Genomic DNA, 15,221 nt, shown 5'->3' with positions numbered 1-15,221 from the left:
TGCCCAGGATGGGGGTCGGTGGGTGCTTAGCCCTGCCCTGGAGGTGCCTGGTCGTCCTCTGTCTCAGGCTGCTCTTCCTTGTGCCCGCAGGAGTGCCCGTGCGCAGCGGAGATGCCACCTTCCCCAAAGCCATGGACAACGTGACAGTGCGGCAAGGGGAGAGCGCCACGCTCAGGTAGGAGCAGCTGGACCGGGGACTCGGGGGGCTTTGGGGGGGGGGGTCCTGGTTGCGGCTTCTTTGGGATGCTCTGTGCCCAGCGGGGCTGCCAGAGGGTCCTGGGACCAGCGGGAGACTTTGCACGCGTCCCAGGGGCTTGTCCCTGTTGCGGCAGGGGACACCTCGGATGGCAGCTCGTCCCCACCGTGGTGGGGGACGCCCTGCTGGGGTGGTTTTGTGGGGATGGACGCAACGGTGCTGTGTGGCTGCAGGGCAGGGCTGGCAACCTCCCGGGGGGAGGGGGTGCTGCGGGTGCCAGACCAGGAGCTGCCACAGGGGCTTAGGTGGCAGACAGTGAGTTAGCACTGCCTGACACTCCCGAAGTTGTGCCTGTGTGGGAGGGGAAGGGGGTCCAGCCTGTGCTGCCAGCGGGTTTCCAGGGCTGCGATGCCTCCGAGGTGTCGGTGTTTCGCCTTGATCGCTTTATAGTCTCCGCACGAATCCGTTAATATCAAATCAATCTTTTACTCCAGGGGTGCATCTTATGAATTCTGATGGATGCTTTCCCTTACGTTGTTTGCTGTAGGAGAAACACAGGCAGCTTATATGCAGATGGGCCACTTCTGTGCCGCACAATACAGCCGAGCATCCCTTTGCATTCCCTGGATGAGTTACAGGTGTACATGGTGCAGCGCCCGGCTAGCAGAGCAGCTCTCTGTTGGCATCGCAGCAGCGTGTCCAGATGAGCAGAGAGCAGCCCAGCCTTTTTCTGGGGGCAGTGGGGACTCAGCTCGTGGACGGGGCTTTGGGTCGTGCTGTGTGTGCGCTTCAGGCAGCCCCAGGAGGGACCTGAGCTGGATAATCCGGGAGCTGTGGGACTCGGGGGGAAGGAGCATGGGGATGGTGGGACGTGAGCGTGGAGCAAGCGAGCCCGGAGTTCGTCTGCTGGTTCCTGTGCAGCAGCGAGCAGAGTGTGCCCCCCACGCAGGGCTGGCTGCTCCCCCTCTCAGCCCTGGGCTAACAGGGCTGCAGCAGAGAGCAGCTGCTCTTGCCAGAGCCAGGCACGGGGATGGCACAAGCAGAGCGTGTCACGCTCCCCGATGGCAGCTGAGCCAGTGCGGGGATGAGGAGCTGGCGCTGAACAGAGGGTGCTCTGCTCGCCTGGGTGGTCAGGCAGCCTTTCCGTGGCTGAGGTGGGCTTTGGAGGGGAAATGTTTGGTGCATAACAGGGCGGTGGGAATCAGGCTCTGGCTGGAGGCTCTGTGAGTTCTGTGCTGCTGAGAGAGGCGTTGGTCTCCTGTCTGCCTCGCGCCGTGGCGACTGCCAGACTTTGGGATGTTGTCTGTGCCGGGCACATCCATGTTCCTCGGTCCTGCCGGGGCCCCAGTGCGACACACTTGTCATTGCCCCGTGTAACTGGGGGCTGTGGCTCAGCTGGAGAGCAGAGGGCTCTTGTTTCCTTGTGCTTTTCCTAATTGAACTGTGATGATGATTAACCTGGGCTGAAGCGAGTAGGGCAGTTTAAAGAAGGACAATCCCCCAGGGAGGTGCCTCTGGCCTTGGTGATTTTTTTTCCCTCACTGTTGGAATTTGTCTCCCTGGTGAAGTGTGGGGTTTGGGGCTCTTTGAGGCAGTGCAGGTATAGGTCAGAGCAGGAGGGGTACCTTCTGTGGGGGGGCTGAGCCCCTTCCCTGGGGAGCCCCTGCAACTCCAGCTGAGCCTGCTGCCAGCAGAGGGCTGACTTGGATCTCCTTTTTTTTTTTTTTTCCTTATTTTTTGAGCTTCTGGCCTCTTTTCTGTGCTGTTTGCAGGAGGGGATGTTTGTGAAGCAGCCATCCCTGGAGCAGGAGGGTATTTTAGCCTTCTTATAGGAAACTCTGCATCCCCCAAGTCCTGGCAGTTAGAAGAAGCCCCTGCCCCCAAAGCACCTGTTCTCTGCGTATTTCCCCCCTTGGCATCTGCTCCTGCTCAGGCTCTCTGATGCATCTTTTCCATGCTCTCACCCCTCCCTTTTCCTTCTTGAGTCCAGCCTGCTGCAGTCAGTTTTCTGGTCTCCAGCTCCCATTTGCTCCCAGTCTGCCCCATCTCTTCTGGCATTCCTGTTTCCCCCCTCCTCTGGGTACCAAGTAGCTTTCCATCTTCCCTTGGGATCCGGCAGTGGGCAGGGAATTGCACACAGCAAGCCAGAGAGGAGGCATCAGTGTTGGGTTGAAGGCAGGAGCCCAAAGGTGGAGGGTCTCAAGGATGGTGTTGGTGTTTATTTGCAGGCTGTGATACCCTATGGAGAGCTGGGAAGGGGAAACCACCCTGAGGAATCTTTCCATGTGGATGCTGTTTGTGGTAGATGGTGTTTTTCCTGGTGAATAGTCTGTGCACCCACAGGAGGAGCAGGTGTGGTGTCCTTTGCTGTCCTCCCTCAAGAGGCTTTTGGTGCTCACATGAAGGAGTTGGCCTTGGAAAAACTGAGAGCTGTAATTCCAGTGTGTACCTCTTGCAGAAATATCCCTAATCCTGTTGGGTCTGGAGTGGCCAGGTCCTCTCCTATCCTCCTCCATCCTGGGCAGGAGATGGGCTGAGCCTGTGTGTCTCCCTGGCTTCTGCAGGGCTGGTGGAAGCTCTTTGTTTCCCAAGATCAGCTCTTTAACCACCCGTTGCACTGCAGAGAGGAGATGTAAGAGAGAGCACAGCCATGTGCAAGGGGTGGAGGAAGCCTGGGGGCTTTTCAGGCTGGTTGTGGTTTTCCTGTATTGGATTTTGGGCACTTCCATTTCCAGCTCTCCTCCCTTTTTCCGAGGGAGGCTCAGCATAATCCTTGCAGAAACTCAGGCTCCATCTACAGGCAACTTGTAGGTCATCTTAGATCAGCTGCAAATAATTTCGCTGTTTTAAGAAGAGATTGCTGATAATTCACTACTTTTTATTGTAAGAACAAACAATTCCTGTAATAGCCAGGCACCTTTCCTCTCTGGGGAGTTCTAGGCAGTTTCCAAATTCTCTGTATGCTATTGAAAATAAAATCAAGCTGCCTCTTTCCTTATTCTGAAGCACAAACCCCTCTGCCGTGAAGTGGGGCAGGTGTTGAGATGGCAGCAGTAACCCGTGTGTTCCCGGCCAGTCTGGCACACGAAACGGAACAAGGAGCACACTGGTAACCAGCAGGGAGGTTGAAGAAGGTCACTTTTTAATTTCCCAGCCGGGATTTGATGCGGAAACAAGGATTAAATGTCTGGTTTTGGGAAGAGTGCCATCGAGTCTCGGCTTTCTCCACGCGCTGCCTGTTGGGCGCGCACCCCGGGGTCGCGCTGGGCAGGTCACGGTTGGTTGGCAATCCCGGTGGCTTGATCCTGGCTAGAGACTTGGGTTGGGTTTTATCCCAGCTGCAGCGCAGTGGTGGATCTTCTCTTGACTGGGCTGCTGGGGGGCAAACTGTGGCAAATATTCAAGCGGTGCTAAAACGAGGCCGTAAACGGGATCGCCCCGCTGTGCCGCCGGCGAACCAACCTTTTATAACGGGCATCAGTGCAGTTCATAAAGACATAAACCACCAGCTGCTCTAAATTTCAAGCCTTTATGGTTTTATCTGTATTTAAGAAATATTGTGGTGATTTTTTTCTTTTTCTTTTTTTTTTTTTTTTTTTTTTTTAAGGGAAAGAATGTGTTTCGGTGGTTGGAGGGAGTAGCTGGGAGATGGGGTGTGCTGGGCCATCTCCTTGGCTGTCACCACAGGGACACCTGGATTTGAGGAGGCCCCTCTGTTTCTCTTGGCCTCAGTTTCCCTGTCAGTAAAATGGACCAATTAGCAGTGGTTTGTCAGTGATGGTTAGAAGAATGAGTGTTTGTAGGTGGTGTAGAAAATGCTAGGAATGTACAACCACGATTTTCTCTACACTAAATAATACAGAGATGCTTTATCTCTGTATTTAAAGGCAAATTTTCAAGTCAAATCCCCTGTGCCTGTCTGCTTCTGGTGAACCCATGGCCTCCCCCAGTGCTTGTCCGTGAAGGAGACCAAAAAGCCAGGATAGCTTTGCTCATTCTCATAAGCTTCTGTGCTGGCTCTGTTCTGTCAATTAGCGAGTATGAGAACAATTCCAATTAAAAATAAAAAGCCCGAATAAAACATCATGAGAATGCTGTTCTTCCATTTATTTTTGCAATTATAGTTTTAATTATTCCTGACAATGCTGCTTTAATTCTTTTTTTTTTTTCTTATTTTTTTTTTCTGGTGTGTGTAATAACCTACTGCAGCCTATTTTCCAGCACACGATGAGACCTCAGTAAAGCACAACCAGCAGGTCCACAGTCTGCAGGCATAGGTCTGGGAAGTCAGGGAATCAGGGGTTTTCTGCCTCTTTTTTGGTCAAACTGCCGGTGGTTTCGCGTACCTACCTGTTAATGGGGGTTGTGACACTCACCTGCTGCCCTGCAACGTGCAGCCACGTACCTGGCAGAGAAAAGAAGTGTTAATGCAGCCACGTCTCTGCTGTTAAATCCTTGCTGGGAAGCGGGAAGAGAGTCACCGCTTTTTGTGTGCAAATGCTAAAAGCTTGAGGATTAGCGAGGAGCAGATTAGCGAGGACTTGCTCCATTGCTGCCCCCTCCTTCCCCCCCCCCCTCCTCTCCTCTCCTCCCCAAAAAGTTTTCTGGAGCAGCTAAATATATACCTGCCGTTTCCAAGGTAGAGCTCGCTGCGTGGCGGAGCTGTAATTGGCGACTCAGTGAAATTACAGCCACGGATTCTGGCATTTGGATCCTCCTGGCTGGCGTAATAATTTCTCCCTAGGTAGCTGGTATTTAACTTGTCTTATCTGCTCCTGATAGTTGTAATTACAGTGCCCACTAATTTCACTGTAATATTGCAGCCGCTGGAAGGGCGGTTGGAGAAAGGTCGGGGGGGTTGCAGGAGAGGGCTCCCTCCTCCCCCTGCCTGCTGCACCAAGGCACGTGATGCTGCCAAAATGCAGATGCTGAGATGGTGGAGCTGGTACCCAACCTTCTGGTTGTGCCCACTTCCCACTTTGGTGGGACTGGAGCAGCCTCACAGCCCCCTGCCACACCGTTGTCCTTGCTGGCATCAGGGAAGGACACGCTGGGGGGGGAATCCTGGTGTCCTTGCTGTGGGACGAATCTTTGTCTCTGTTTCATGTCAGGGCTTGCTGGTTGGTTTGTGGTGACTGCTTGGGTTGTGCAGGGAGAGGCTGGTTGTCCTTGAGGTTGGTGATCCCTGCTGTTCATTGTCCCTGAGGCTCCTTGTTCCTGGACTGGTTATCCCTGATGCTGGTTGTCCTTCTGGCTGGTTGTCCCTGGTGTTGGTCATTCCTGGGCTGGTTGTCCCTGCTCCAAGAGCACAGTCCTGCTGTGGTGAGGGGAAGGTTCGGGGCTGACTTGGAGGAGATTCAGGACTGGCTTTTGGGGAATTCACCCTCAGCCAGCGAGTCCTTGGCTGCTGCTTGTGCCAACGCCTCTCCTGCTGAGCCAGCACCAGGCAGGTTTTGCCGTGGGTGTAGGATTGGACTCGAGCATCAGAGAGCTCAGGCCCTGCTGACACAGGCTGTAACCAAAAGGCTGGGCTTTTGCTTCAGAAAATCCTGGTTTTGAGAGCGCAGTGAGCTGGTGGGGTCTGCAGAGGGAGGAGGAGACCCTCACTGCCACCTCTCCAAGGGACAGGATGCCAGCCCTGGGAGGGCCCTCTTGCCTAGCAAAAAGCCAACCCCCAAAGCGAAGTTTTTAAGCTCTACTAGCCAGAAATAGTTCCAAGTGGTGATATTTACCTCCAGGGGATGAGCTTGAACTGTTAGTAATCCTTTCACTATAGGGTACACGAGATCATTTTGCAAGGATAATAAACTCCCTGGTAATAGCTGTCCTTCCCTGGATCACACCCGGTGCTCCAGGAGCTCAGGTCTTTGTTTCTGGAACGGGATTAGGTGTTAACGCTGCGAAACAAAACGGGGGCACAGTGGCTGCCTTTCACATTCCCGGTTTTGGAAGAGTTTCTCTGTTCCCTTGACTGCTCTCGCAGTTTGCCTCCTCCTTGCATTCCCCAGCCCTAAACCACGGATGCTTTTTACAACAGCTGGACATATTGTTTTAAGTGATAATCTTTAGATACTGCAGCCGAGCAGACAGTTCATAAGAAATATCTGATTCGGTGACTATCACTTCTCCTTCTGTCCTTGTGAGCAGCCTTTGAGGGTTAGGAAGTGCTGGTTTTTCTTCCTTCTTTTTTTTTTTTTTTTTTCTAATGAGAAAAATAATTTCCCCACAGCCCCTGCCAGCAATTTTTAGGCCGTAATGGGTTGTTTACTGCAGGTTTGATTTGATGTGTAGGTCTTGTCTTCCCTGACAGACTGAACCCTTCAAGGTCAGATCTTTAGTGCAAAATACTCACATTTTATACTTCTGTTTTCCTATGGATGTTTCCCAAGATTTGCCTAAAATGAGTTGTTTCCATGACTATACTCACTTGATAGACTTGTTCCTTGGGATACAAATGGGTTTCAAAGTCTGTTTCTCTGTGGAGGGGGAGGATAATGAGAACAACAACTGTTGTGGTGTAAACTGTGAACTTAAGGGGTTTTTTTCTAATACTCTAAAAGATCAGTAAATTGTGCTGATGCTGATGAGGTACCTTGTGCCGTCTCCAGTGTTGGTGGGTTCAGAGTGGGGGGAAAAGAAAAAATTCAGGTAGAAGAAGGGCATGGCTAAAGGTGAAACCAGAACACTGGAAAAGATGGTCCAAGGAAAAATCCATGATAGGTTACCCCCATTGCGTGTCCAGCTGGCTGGACTGAGATGTGAGGGGCTTTGACTTCATCCAGCTGGTACCCAAGTCCCAGGACCAGTCCTAATGGGATAGTGCATCACCACATCTCCTTCTTTTATATTTTCCCTACGTATGTGCATGTGTGTGTGTGTGTGTGTGTATATATATATATATATATATAAAATCTAACAAATTTCTAACCCATATAAATCCAATTACCCGTGTTTTGCCTGCAGGGAGCGAGGGAGATTAATGTTTGGTATTTTGGCAGGAATGTAAAAAGAAATAGGTGGTAATAACAATGAAGGCTCATAAAAAGGAACCGATAGTCGTGTCTGTGCCCGGGAACCCGCCGTAATTCCTGTGGGTATCTGTCAGCAGGTTGCCCTGTTCCCGTGGAGGGGCAGGGAAGAGCCAGGAGTGCTTCCTGGGCACCTGAACATCCATCCTGCCACTGGAGAAGACATTAACGTGATGATGATGACGATAGTGGAGGATGATAAAGAGAAATGGTTTATGTGCCAGGGCACCTTCTCGTGACAGATCCTGCTCTGTCGTGGCTTGTAGGAGCCATGGGAGCTGTTATCCCCATTTTGTGCAGAGGCAAATGAAGCCTAAGAAAGTAGGATAAATGTGGGAGTTTTTATTGCAAGGAGAGGTGGAAAGCTCTTCTCCACCCTCTGTGATGAGTCTGTGGTGGTGGTGGTCGTCCCTGCAGATCTGGCTTGTAGTGACATGGCCTGGAGTGCTTCGGGTAGGAGCTGGGAGTACCAGAGTTGTGCTCACATGGCTTTTTCCTCCACTATGAGCCCTATTCCTACAGTGCCTCCATATGCTGAGTGTTCCCCAACTCTTTTCCTTCCCTGACATGAACCTGGGCATGAGATGCCTTTTCCTGCAGCTCTCACTGAGGGGACAATAGCGTTGCTGGGGGATGAGCAGTTGGTGCAAGGCTGTTCCCATCACGTCATGTCTCTGCTTGGCTTTGTCCCCTTCTACCCATGACCTGTCCCATGAGGTGACTGCAGTTGAGGGGGTGTTGTGCTACCAGGCACCTCTCCTCCCTCGGCTCTGACACTTGTGAGCCAGTCACCCATCACCCTTTGCTGACACCCTCTCTCTGATGCCTGGGTGAGGTTCCCTGTTGCTCTTGTTGTCCCCTGTGTCAGGGGTGGCACGTGCTCTGCTCCTCCTTCGTCACACGTTAATCCCGGTTCCGATATTGCATCCTTGCGGCGGGTTCTGCCTTCTCTGCAGGCTTTGCATCAGGCTCCTGGCTCTCCCTTTATTACCACCACCGGTTTTATAACCCACTTTATCAGATGACTTTTTTTTTCTTTTTTTTTTTTTTTTTCCTCCTTTCTTAAAGAGCATAACCCATGAACAACTCATCATTTCCGAGAGAGGGAGAGTGCCGTTAGCGGGAGGAGCAGGGCTCCATGCTTAGACCTGGGATGAAGAGCCTGCTTTGCCGTGGTGTGTTGCATTTAATTCAATCAAGGCAGTTAAAGCCGAGATTTAAGGTCCTTTGTGTGATCACAAGAGTTGCTCTGATGCAGCAGCAGGTAGAAGGGAAGATTGAGCCCATTTCCAAGGAGACTCCAAGTAACTGTTGGAAGCAGCCAGGCCTGGGGCTTACTGCGGCAGCGGCCACGGTGGGAAGCTGTTAGCATTCACATCGCATCCCATCTCTCTCTCTCCGTCACCCTCCCTGCTCCTGCTCCTTATCCCCATATATTCCTTTAAGTAGAATTGATTAGTTTGACTTTTTTTTTTTTTTTTTTTAACTGGGGGAGGGCTATTTTTAATTAATATTCTTTACTGTAGGATAATTGCGCCGACTGGTCCCATCGCTGTCTGAGTCACCCTCTCCTCCCTTGTTCTTGCGGGAAGGCTCTTTGGACTTAATTAAAGTTAGGGATCCAGGGCTAGCAGGAACAGCAGGAGTCTTGCAGGGTTTTGATGAAATGATTGCTGTGGGGGAAGCAGCTATTTTCTTTCCAGAGCCGTAGATTGTGATGCTGAGACAGTGTTACGACCGTCTGGTTTGACCACCTGCTTTTACACAGGCCACTGCATCTCGTCCTGCATTTCCCACCCTGCGCACACAAACCCCTCCTGGGCACCCCAGCCCTTGTGTTGGGGTGAGAGGAGCCCAGTTTTGGGGTGTTACCCCTCCGTGAAGGGGGCATGTCTTTGACCTCCCCGTGCCCGTCGCCGCTGGGCTGTTGCAGTTCGTGGTGGGGGATGTTGGAGGGATAACAGAGGAGCTGCGTGAAGTCCTTTTCATCTCAGGTTTAAGCACTCATGCTTGCAGGCAGCACTGCCACCAGAGCTCAAATGCAGCCCAGGCAAGAGCTTAACAAGCTCCGAGAGCTGTCCAGAAAGTTATCCTGACACCAAGTGACAGACTCTCAATTGATATCCTCTGGAGACTTTAAACTCACTTCTGCGAGGTTTCCAAAGCTGGTTTTGTCTCATACCTGAAGAATCCTTTATCTGCTGCGACGCCTGCCCTGCCTCGTCTCATTGCTCTTGACGTTTCTCTTTGTTGCCTGCTGCAGCTCGGGTAAACTCCGCTGCAAAACTATTTAAGAAGGGTTTCTCCCAGGCTCTGCTCTGCTCTGCTCTCTTGCTGGAGTTCCTTTATAAATTGCCTGGGTTGAGGCTCTTCCTGCTTGGCTCTGCAGGGAACTGGCTGGAACGATGGCAGGGCCATGGCTGCTCATCCCAGAGGGCAGGGGATGCTCCAGACTACAGGGCAAGGTCAAACAAGGCCAGGCGTGGAAAAGGGAGGAGAAACCATCCTAGGAGATCACTCACCTTCCATCCTGGGAAAGCTGTGGAGCAAAAGTAGCAAAATCATTTGTGGCCAGCTAGGACAGGACAAGAAGCTGTGCCGCAGCCAGCAGAGATTTGTCAAGGAGAACTTGTGTCAGATGAATCTAATCTCCTCTGTACAACTGTGTAACGAGCCTCATGGGCAGGGGGGAAGCAGGAGATGCCTCAGACAGGGACCCAGGCAAGGCTGTAGCTGCTGCCCTGTGAGCTGGTGGGAAACCTGAATTGGGAACCATTGTCTGGAGCTGCTGTAGGGAAACAGGCTGGTCTCTGTAAGGTGTTTCCCTGCTTCTGAGACCCAGCCCAATATAAATTCTTTTGCCAGCTGGTAGGAAAAGCCACCTTTGCAGTGGTTTCAGACTGGTAACGTCCTGCTGGATGGCACAGAGGGCTTGGGAGACTATCTCTGTGTCCTGAATCTCCTTGTGTAAGAGTGTGTGTGTTCATAGCATCACTGTGCTGCAGGACTGGCATTATGGGATGCCATGAGGGACTTTGGAGGCTTCTGAAGTAGCAATGTGCAGTTGCTGATGTCTCTGTTGTTCTAGACCCCCACCCAGCGATGCCCTGTGTGAGAAGGTCCATGGTGGGGCGTGTTTGCTGCTCTGTAAGGTTGGGGTGGTTTTCCTTCCAGGCAATGGGGATTGTCAGCCCAGGGCAGGATGGCTGTTGGCCTCCTCCTGCTGCCTTTTTGGATGATGTTCCCAGCAGCAGTACTTCTTCTCCCCTCCTTGCTGAGGGTGTTGTGTTCCAGCACCATCCCAGAGCCAGGCAGCCCCTAGACCCCTTCCCCAGTCACTGCTCAGAGCGATTGTGTACTAGAGAAGCTTTCAAGAGGCAGCTGGGGCCTGCCCAGACTCTATAACTGAGGCTGTGGACTCTCAGAGGCGCAGTTGAAGCATTTTCCTTGATTTTGCTTTTATTGCCTGGTAAATCAGCTCCGGGGCCAGCCTGTCTGTGGGGAGCAGCTCCCTTTACTGAAAGGTGCTCTCCCTCCACCCTCCCTCTCCTGGCCCACAGCCTCAAGCCAGGAGCCATCCAGGGTGGCCCAGACCACCTGGTTCCTGGCCATGGGCTCCCTTTGGGAAGAATCCCTGACGTTGGCATCGCTCCCCCAGTGCTGTGCTTTGTCCTGCGATTGCTGAGCTAGCAGCCCGTTTGCAAGACTGATGCTGCACTTAGCAGGGTGCTGCCAAACCCACGGAGTCCAGCAGGTTATTTCCCTTCAGAAGCCATTTATCTTTTCCCTTTCAGATGCCGGGCTTCTGTCTCTCATCTCTGGTTTTTCCTCCCACAGGGGAAGGAGCTCAGTGTTCCCAGCCCTCCCAAATCACTGGCTCTGGGCACGGGGTCAGACCCATCCTGGGAGGGAGAGGCAGCTGTGGGAGGCACCGTGGGCGAGGGTGACAGGGCTCTCTGTTGATTCCTTTCCAGTTAATATTTAGGGAAGTTTGCTCCAGACTTCAGCTTCTTGTGCCTGTCTTTTCCGATCGTGTTCTCGGGTGGGGCTGCTCTGTGAGCTTCTGGGATGCCAAAAGGTGCAGGGCTGGGGTTTGAAAGCTTTATCACAGCAGGGAATTTGCAGTTTGTCTTTCTTCTGGGGGGCTTTGTGTGGAGTGAGGGGAAAACTGAGGTGCAGAATGTCAAATGGGAAATTTAGGAGCGCCTTGGGCTTTGCCACCACCTCTCACGAGGGCCTTGGGCACCTCACTTAACTCGAGGCTCCAAATTTCCTGACTTTTAGTTTCTTTTGGGGATTCTGAGCCTTAGGTAGGGGCTTGCATGCTGCCAAGCACTTCTGAAAATCCCATCCAAAAGTTTCCTGGAGGAGCAACACTCTCTTTCATTAAACACTAACTTAATAGTACAGGAGAATGCTGTGTGATGGATATTAAAGTTTAACAACTGTGTATATCTATTACCTTGCTGCTAAATCTTTATATGCCTTAAATAATCAATTGATATTTAATTAGCATACAGTACTATTACTGCCTTCCTAAATCTATAATGATAAACCAAGTTACAAGTTATTGGACGTTAATTACTGTCTGATGATTAGAAACAGCAAGACATTTACCAGCCTCATCCCGGATATAATCCAGCGTGTCCGTGCACACTCCCGAGCCAAACTGTGCTCCCTGTCTCTTAATAATCAATGGGTGTTCAACATGCAATATTTGTCTAATTAGCACTAAATTAAATCCTCATTGACAACACTTCAGGGTAAGAGATCGGCATCGAATATGATGGATTAGCCACGGAGGGGCTGTTATTGTAAGCAGGAGATGTGCGTGTCGTTTGCTTTGCTTGTCATGGCTGGCACTTGCCTCCCTGTGACTGTCAGCCTGCTCCTGGGGGGACCTGGTGCTGGGATGTTGGATTGACAGTCCCAGAGACCCCGGGTCCCTTCACTAGAGCTGTAGACACCGGCTCTTAGTTCCCTCCTTTCCCTCCTCTGCAAGGAATCGCTATCCTTGCTGTGTCAGGGGCGTTTCTCAGCACAAGTTTTCCTGCGCCTTCAGGGTTTTAGAGGCGGTGAGACCTCCTGAAGCCTGAGCAGCTCCTCGGTTCCTTCTCAGCATGTCCCCATCTTGTGATCTGCTCTCACAGATATACTTGTGCTTCCACCCAGGAGGGTGGACTAGGGGGGGAGCAGGGAGCTTTCTGCACCTGGAACTTTCTCTGCAGGCAAAGGGCTGATCATCTGTCGTGGGCAGATGTTCCTCCTGCCTTTTGTGCTGCCGCCGAACTTACCTGGGAGTCTGTGTAGCCTCTGTTTGGGCAATGAGGATCATGGAGATCACAGAATGGTTGGAAGGGACCTTAAAGCTCAGCTAGTTCCACCCCACCGCCATGGGCAGGGACATCTTCCACTAGCCCAGGTTGCTCCAAGCCCCATCCAGCCTGTCCTAGAACACTTCAGGAGTGGGGCAACCACAACACAAGATTTGAGTCTGTCAGTCTGAGCTTGGATCAGGGATGCTGGATTAATATCGGAGGGATGTGGGAGAGAGAGCAGCCCCAAAGCCTGGCTTTGCATGGAAAACCCCCTTGGGGGCTGCTGTCTCACCCGTGGAAGCCCCTCTGTGCACTGTGCCAGCATCCATGGGAGCTGTTTTGCAGGAGCAGCGGGATGGATTCGCAGCCGCCGGCTCCTTGCGAGACTCAGCCTGTCCTTCACACTCAGCGTGGATGTAATTAACTGTGCTGATGGGATGTTATGCCAACAGCAAAGCAGAAAACACCAGGAAATGAGTCAGGAGTGATACCAGGGGCTGCTCAGCATGGAGACATGGGAAGTGGCAGCCAGGAATGCTGCTCTCCTCCTCTCCTGCCACACGGCTTGTGTGGGAGCATCGTCCCTGCAACCTCCCTGTCTCCTCAGGAAAGGAGCAGTTGGACACAGGGAGCCTCCCTCAGGGTCTGGCATGGCTTTGCTGTTGCATTCAGGGGAGATACATGTTCCCTGGGATGTGTTTTTCTCCCTGGATGCATGATGGATGTGTAACTTCCAGCTCTTAGTTCCCTCCTTTCAATCCTCTGCAAGGAATCACTATCCTTGCTGTGTCAGGGATGTTTCTCACCACCAGTTTTCCTGCTGCCTTCAGGGTTTTACAAGTGGTGAAACCTCCTGAAGCCTGAGCAGCTCCTTGGTTCCTTTCTCTACCCCCCCCCAAAAGTGCAGAACCCCACTGGCTGGGATGTGTTCTGCACTCTGCAAGAGCTGGGATGAGAGAAAGGAAAAATGAATTAAAAAAAAAAAAAAAAGACTTCCAATTAGCAATTGAAATTGTCCTTAAAAGAATTTGCCTATTCTGCAAGGAATGTTTAGTAATTGATAGCAATTTCTAGCAATTAAATACAAATTAATTTGTGCTACCAAGAAGCAGTTTATTTATGGCTCTGTATTTATGGGCACTCCCTCTCCTTAAAACCATCCTCATTGCTTTTGATAAGTAATTAGAGTTTACTGAATTATTTCCCAATGTAGGTATGAATTTTAAATAATTTTTAATACCATGCAAGTGTTTCATTGTATTGCTGAGTGAGGGATTATCATTATTTATATTGTAGCAGGGCCTGGAGGCTGGGACAGGCACTGTGCAAGTGTATAGCACAGAGATAGTCCCTGCCCAGAACAACCTGCAGTGAGTTTTATGGCAGCAGCAGGATCCTGAATGTGCTTCCAGGAAATAAAGGTTATTTGGAGTCTTTTCCACTGCTGCAGCACAGGCTGGAAGCAGTGACTCATCTGCAAATGTTCCTCCTTAGGTGGAAATAGTAATTCCCTGCTAGGAATGGTAATGGTTAATCACTTGGAAGAGGGGAGTCAAAGCCCAGACCATGAGGTGGTGAACAAAGATCATGTATTTTGGTTGGTTAACTTAAGTTTTGGGTTATTTGAGCAACCAGATCTATGGAAGGTGTCCTTGCCCATGGCAGGGCTTGGAATGAGATGAACTTTAAGGTCCCTTCCAACCCAAACCACTTTGGGATTCTACGATTTGAGGTTCCTTTTTAATTGCTTTGTGGCTTTTCTGAGGTGATCTCAGGTCATGGTTGCAAACTTAACAGTGCTCCTCCAGCTCTACCAGTGCTCTTTTGGCTCTTTACAAGGCGAGATCCTCATATGATCCCATTTCCAGGACTTGCAGATCTGATGGGAGGGGGAAAGGCAACAAGTGGTTTAAAGCTGTGGGTGGGAGCAGGAGGTGTGACACCAGACATGGAGAGAGCTCTGACTAGAGGAGGTGATTTTAGGAAAGCTGTGTGTCCCAAGCACCTTCCCTTGGGTGTAAAAAGCCCCTCGAAGCATCCAGTGGGTGCTTGGCAGGGCAGGACCCTCGTCAGGGATGGTGTGTGAGGGAGAGATGTCTCCTGGTGTGTGATTTCCAGAGTGGGGTAGTCATCTCACAAATGCTGTGAGCATGAGAAGTTGGCCAGGCTTGAGGGAAGGTGCTAATTAAAGCACATGGTGACAGCATCCATGTGAGGAAGATCCTGGAGAGAGGGAGGAAGCCGACCCTGGAGAGCAGGCATCGTGTTCAGAAGTGAGATTGGGAGCTGGCAGCAGTGTCTGGGCTTGTGGTGCCAGGCAGGAGTACACTCCAAAGCACAGACTTAGTGCCCTAAATGTCTTTTAGGGTTCCTGAGGTGAGTGTTGCTTTTATTGAGGGTTAAACTCAAGATTGGGAACATTGGAAAATTAAATATCTCACGGTGTTAATATATAGGGACAGCTTTGGGATTTTATTGTGTGTACTTAGGTTATAGCTGAAGTGCTCTGGGGCAGTTTGGAGCTTTAAGGCTGCTTGCATCCTTTGGAGAAACACAGAGGTGCCCCATTGCTGCTCCTGTCCCCTCTGTCACCTGCAGCGAGCGGGGTCGGCCCCCACCTCTGGTTCAAAGTCTGTGCTGATCCCGCCTGTGGCTGCACAGCCTGTTCTGGCTTCATTA

At 51.4% G+C, this 15,221-nt stretch overlaps 1 protein-coding gene across 6 annotated transcripts in view; it reads left to right on the top strand.

Moving 5' to 3' along the window:
- The window catches only part of LOC114061890 (opioid-binding protein/cell adhesion molecule homolog), a 166,127-nt gene that overhangs the window by 59,656 nt on the left and 91,250 nt on the right, over positions 1-15,221 (top strand). For 4 of the 6 annotated variants that reach the window (XM_027892798.1, XM_027892800.1, XM_027892799.1 and 1 more), the window contains exon 2: positions 91-175. In XM_027892798.1, the coding sequence (XP_027748599.1) occupies positions 132-175 (44 nt within the window). In that variant the 5' untranslated portion in view covers positions 91-131. Of the gene's footprint in view, positions 1-6; positions 176-15,221 lie in introns of those variants that run through there. The other 2 variants (XM_027892796.1, XM_027892794.1) reach the window with 1 other exon arrangement.

The sequence above is a fragment of the Empidonax traillii genome, unplaced genomic scaffold, assembly GCF_003031625.1.
Source record: "Empidonax traillii isolate 1590-97213 ecotype Southwest subspecies unplaced genomic scaffold, ASM303162v1 scaffold369:size587591, whole genome shotgun sequence".
NCBI classification, from domain to species: Eukaryota; Metazoa; Chordata; class Aves; order Passeriformes; family Tyrannidae; genus Empidonax; species Empidonax traillii.
The sequence above is the reverse complement of the archived record's forward strand: the minus strand, read 5'-3'. Positions and strand labels throughout refer to the sequence as shown.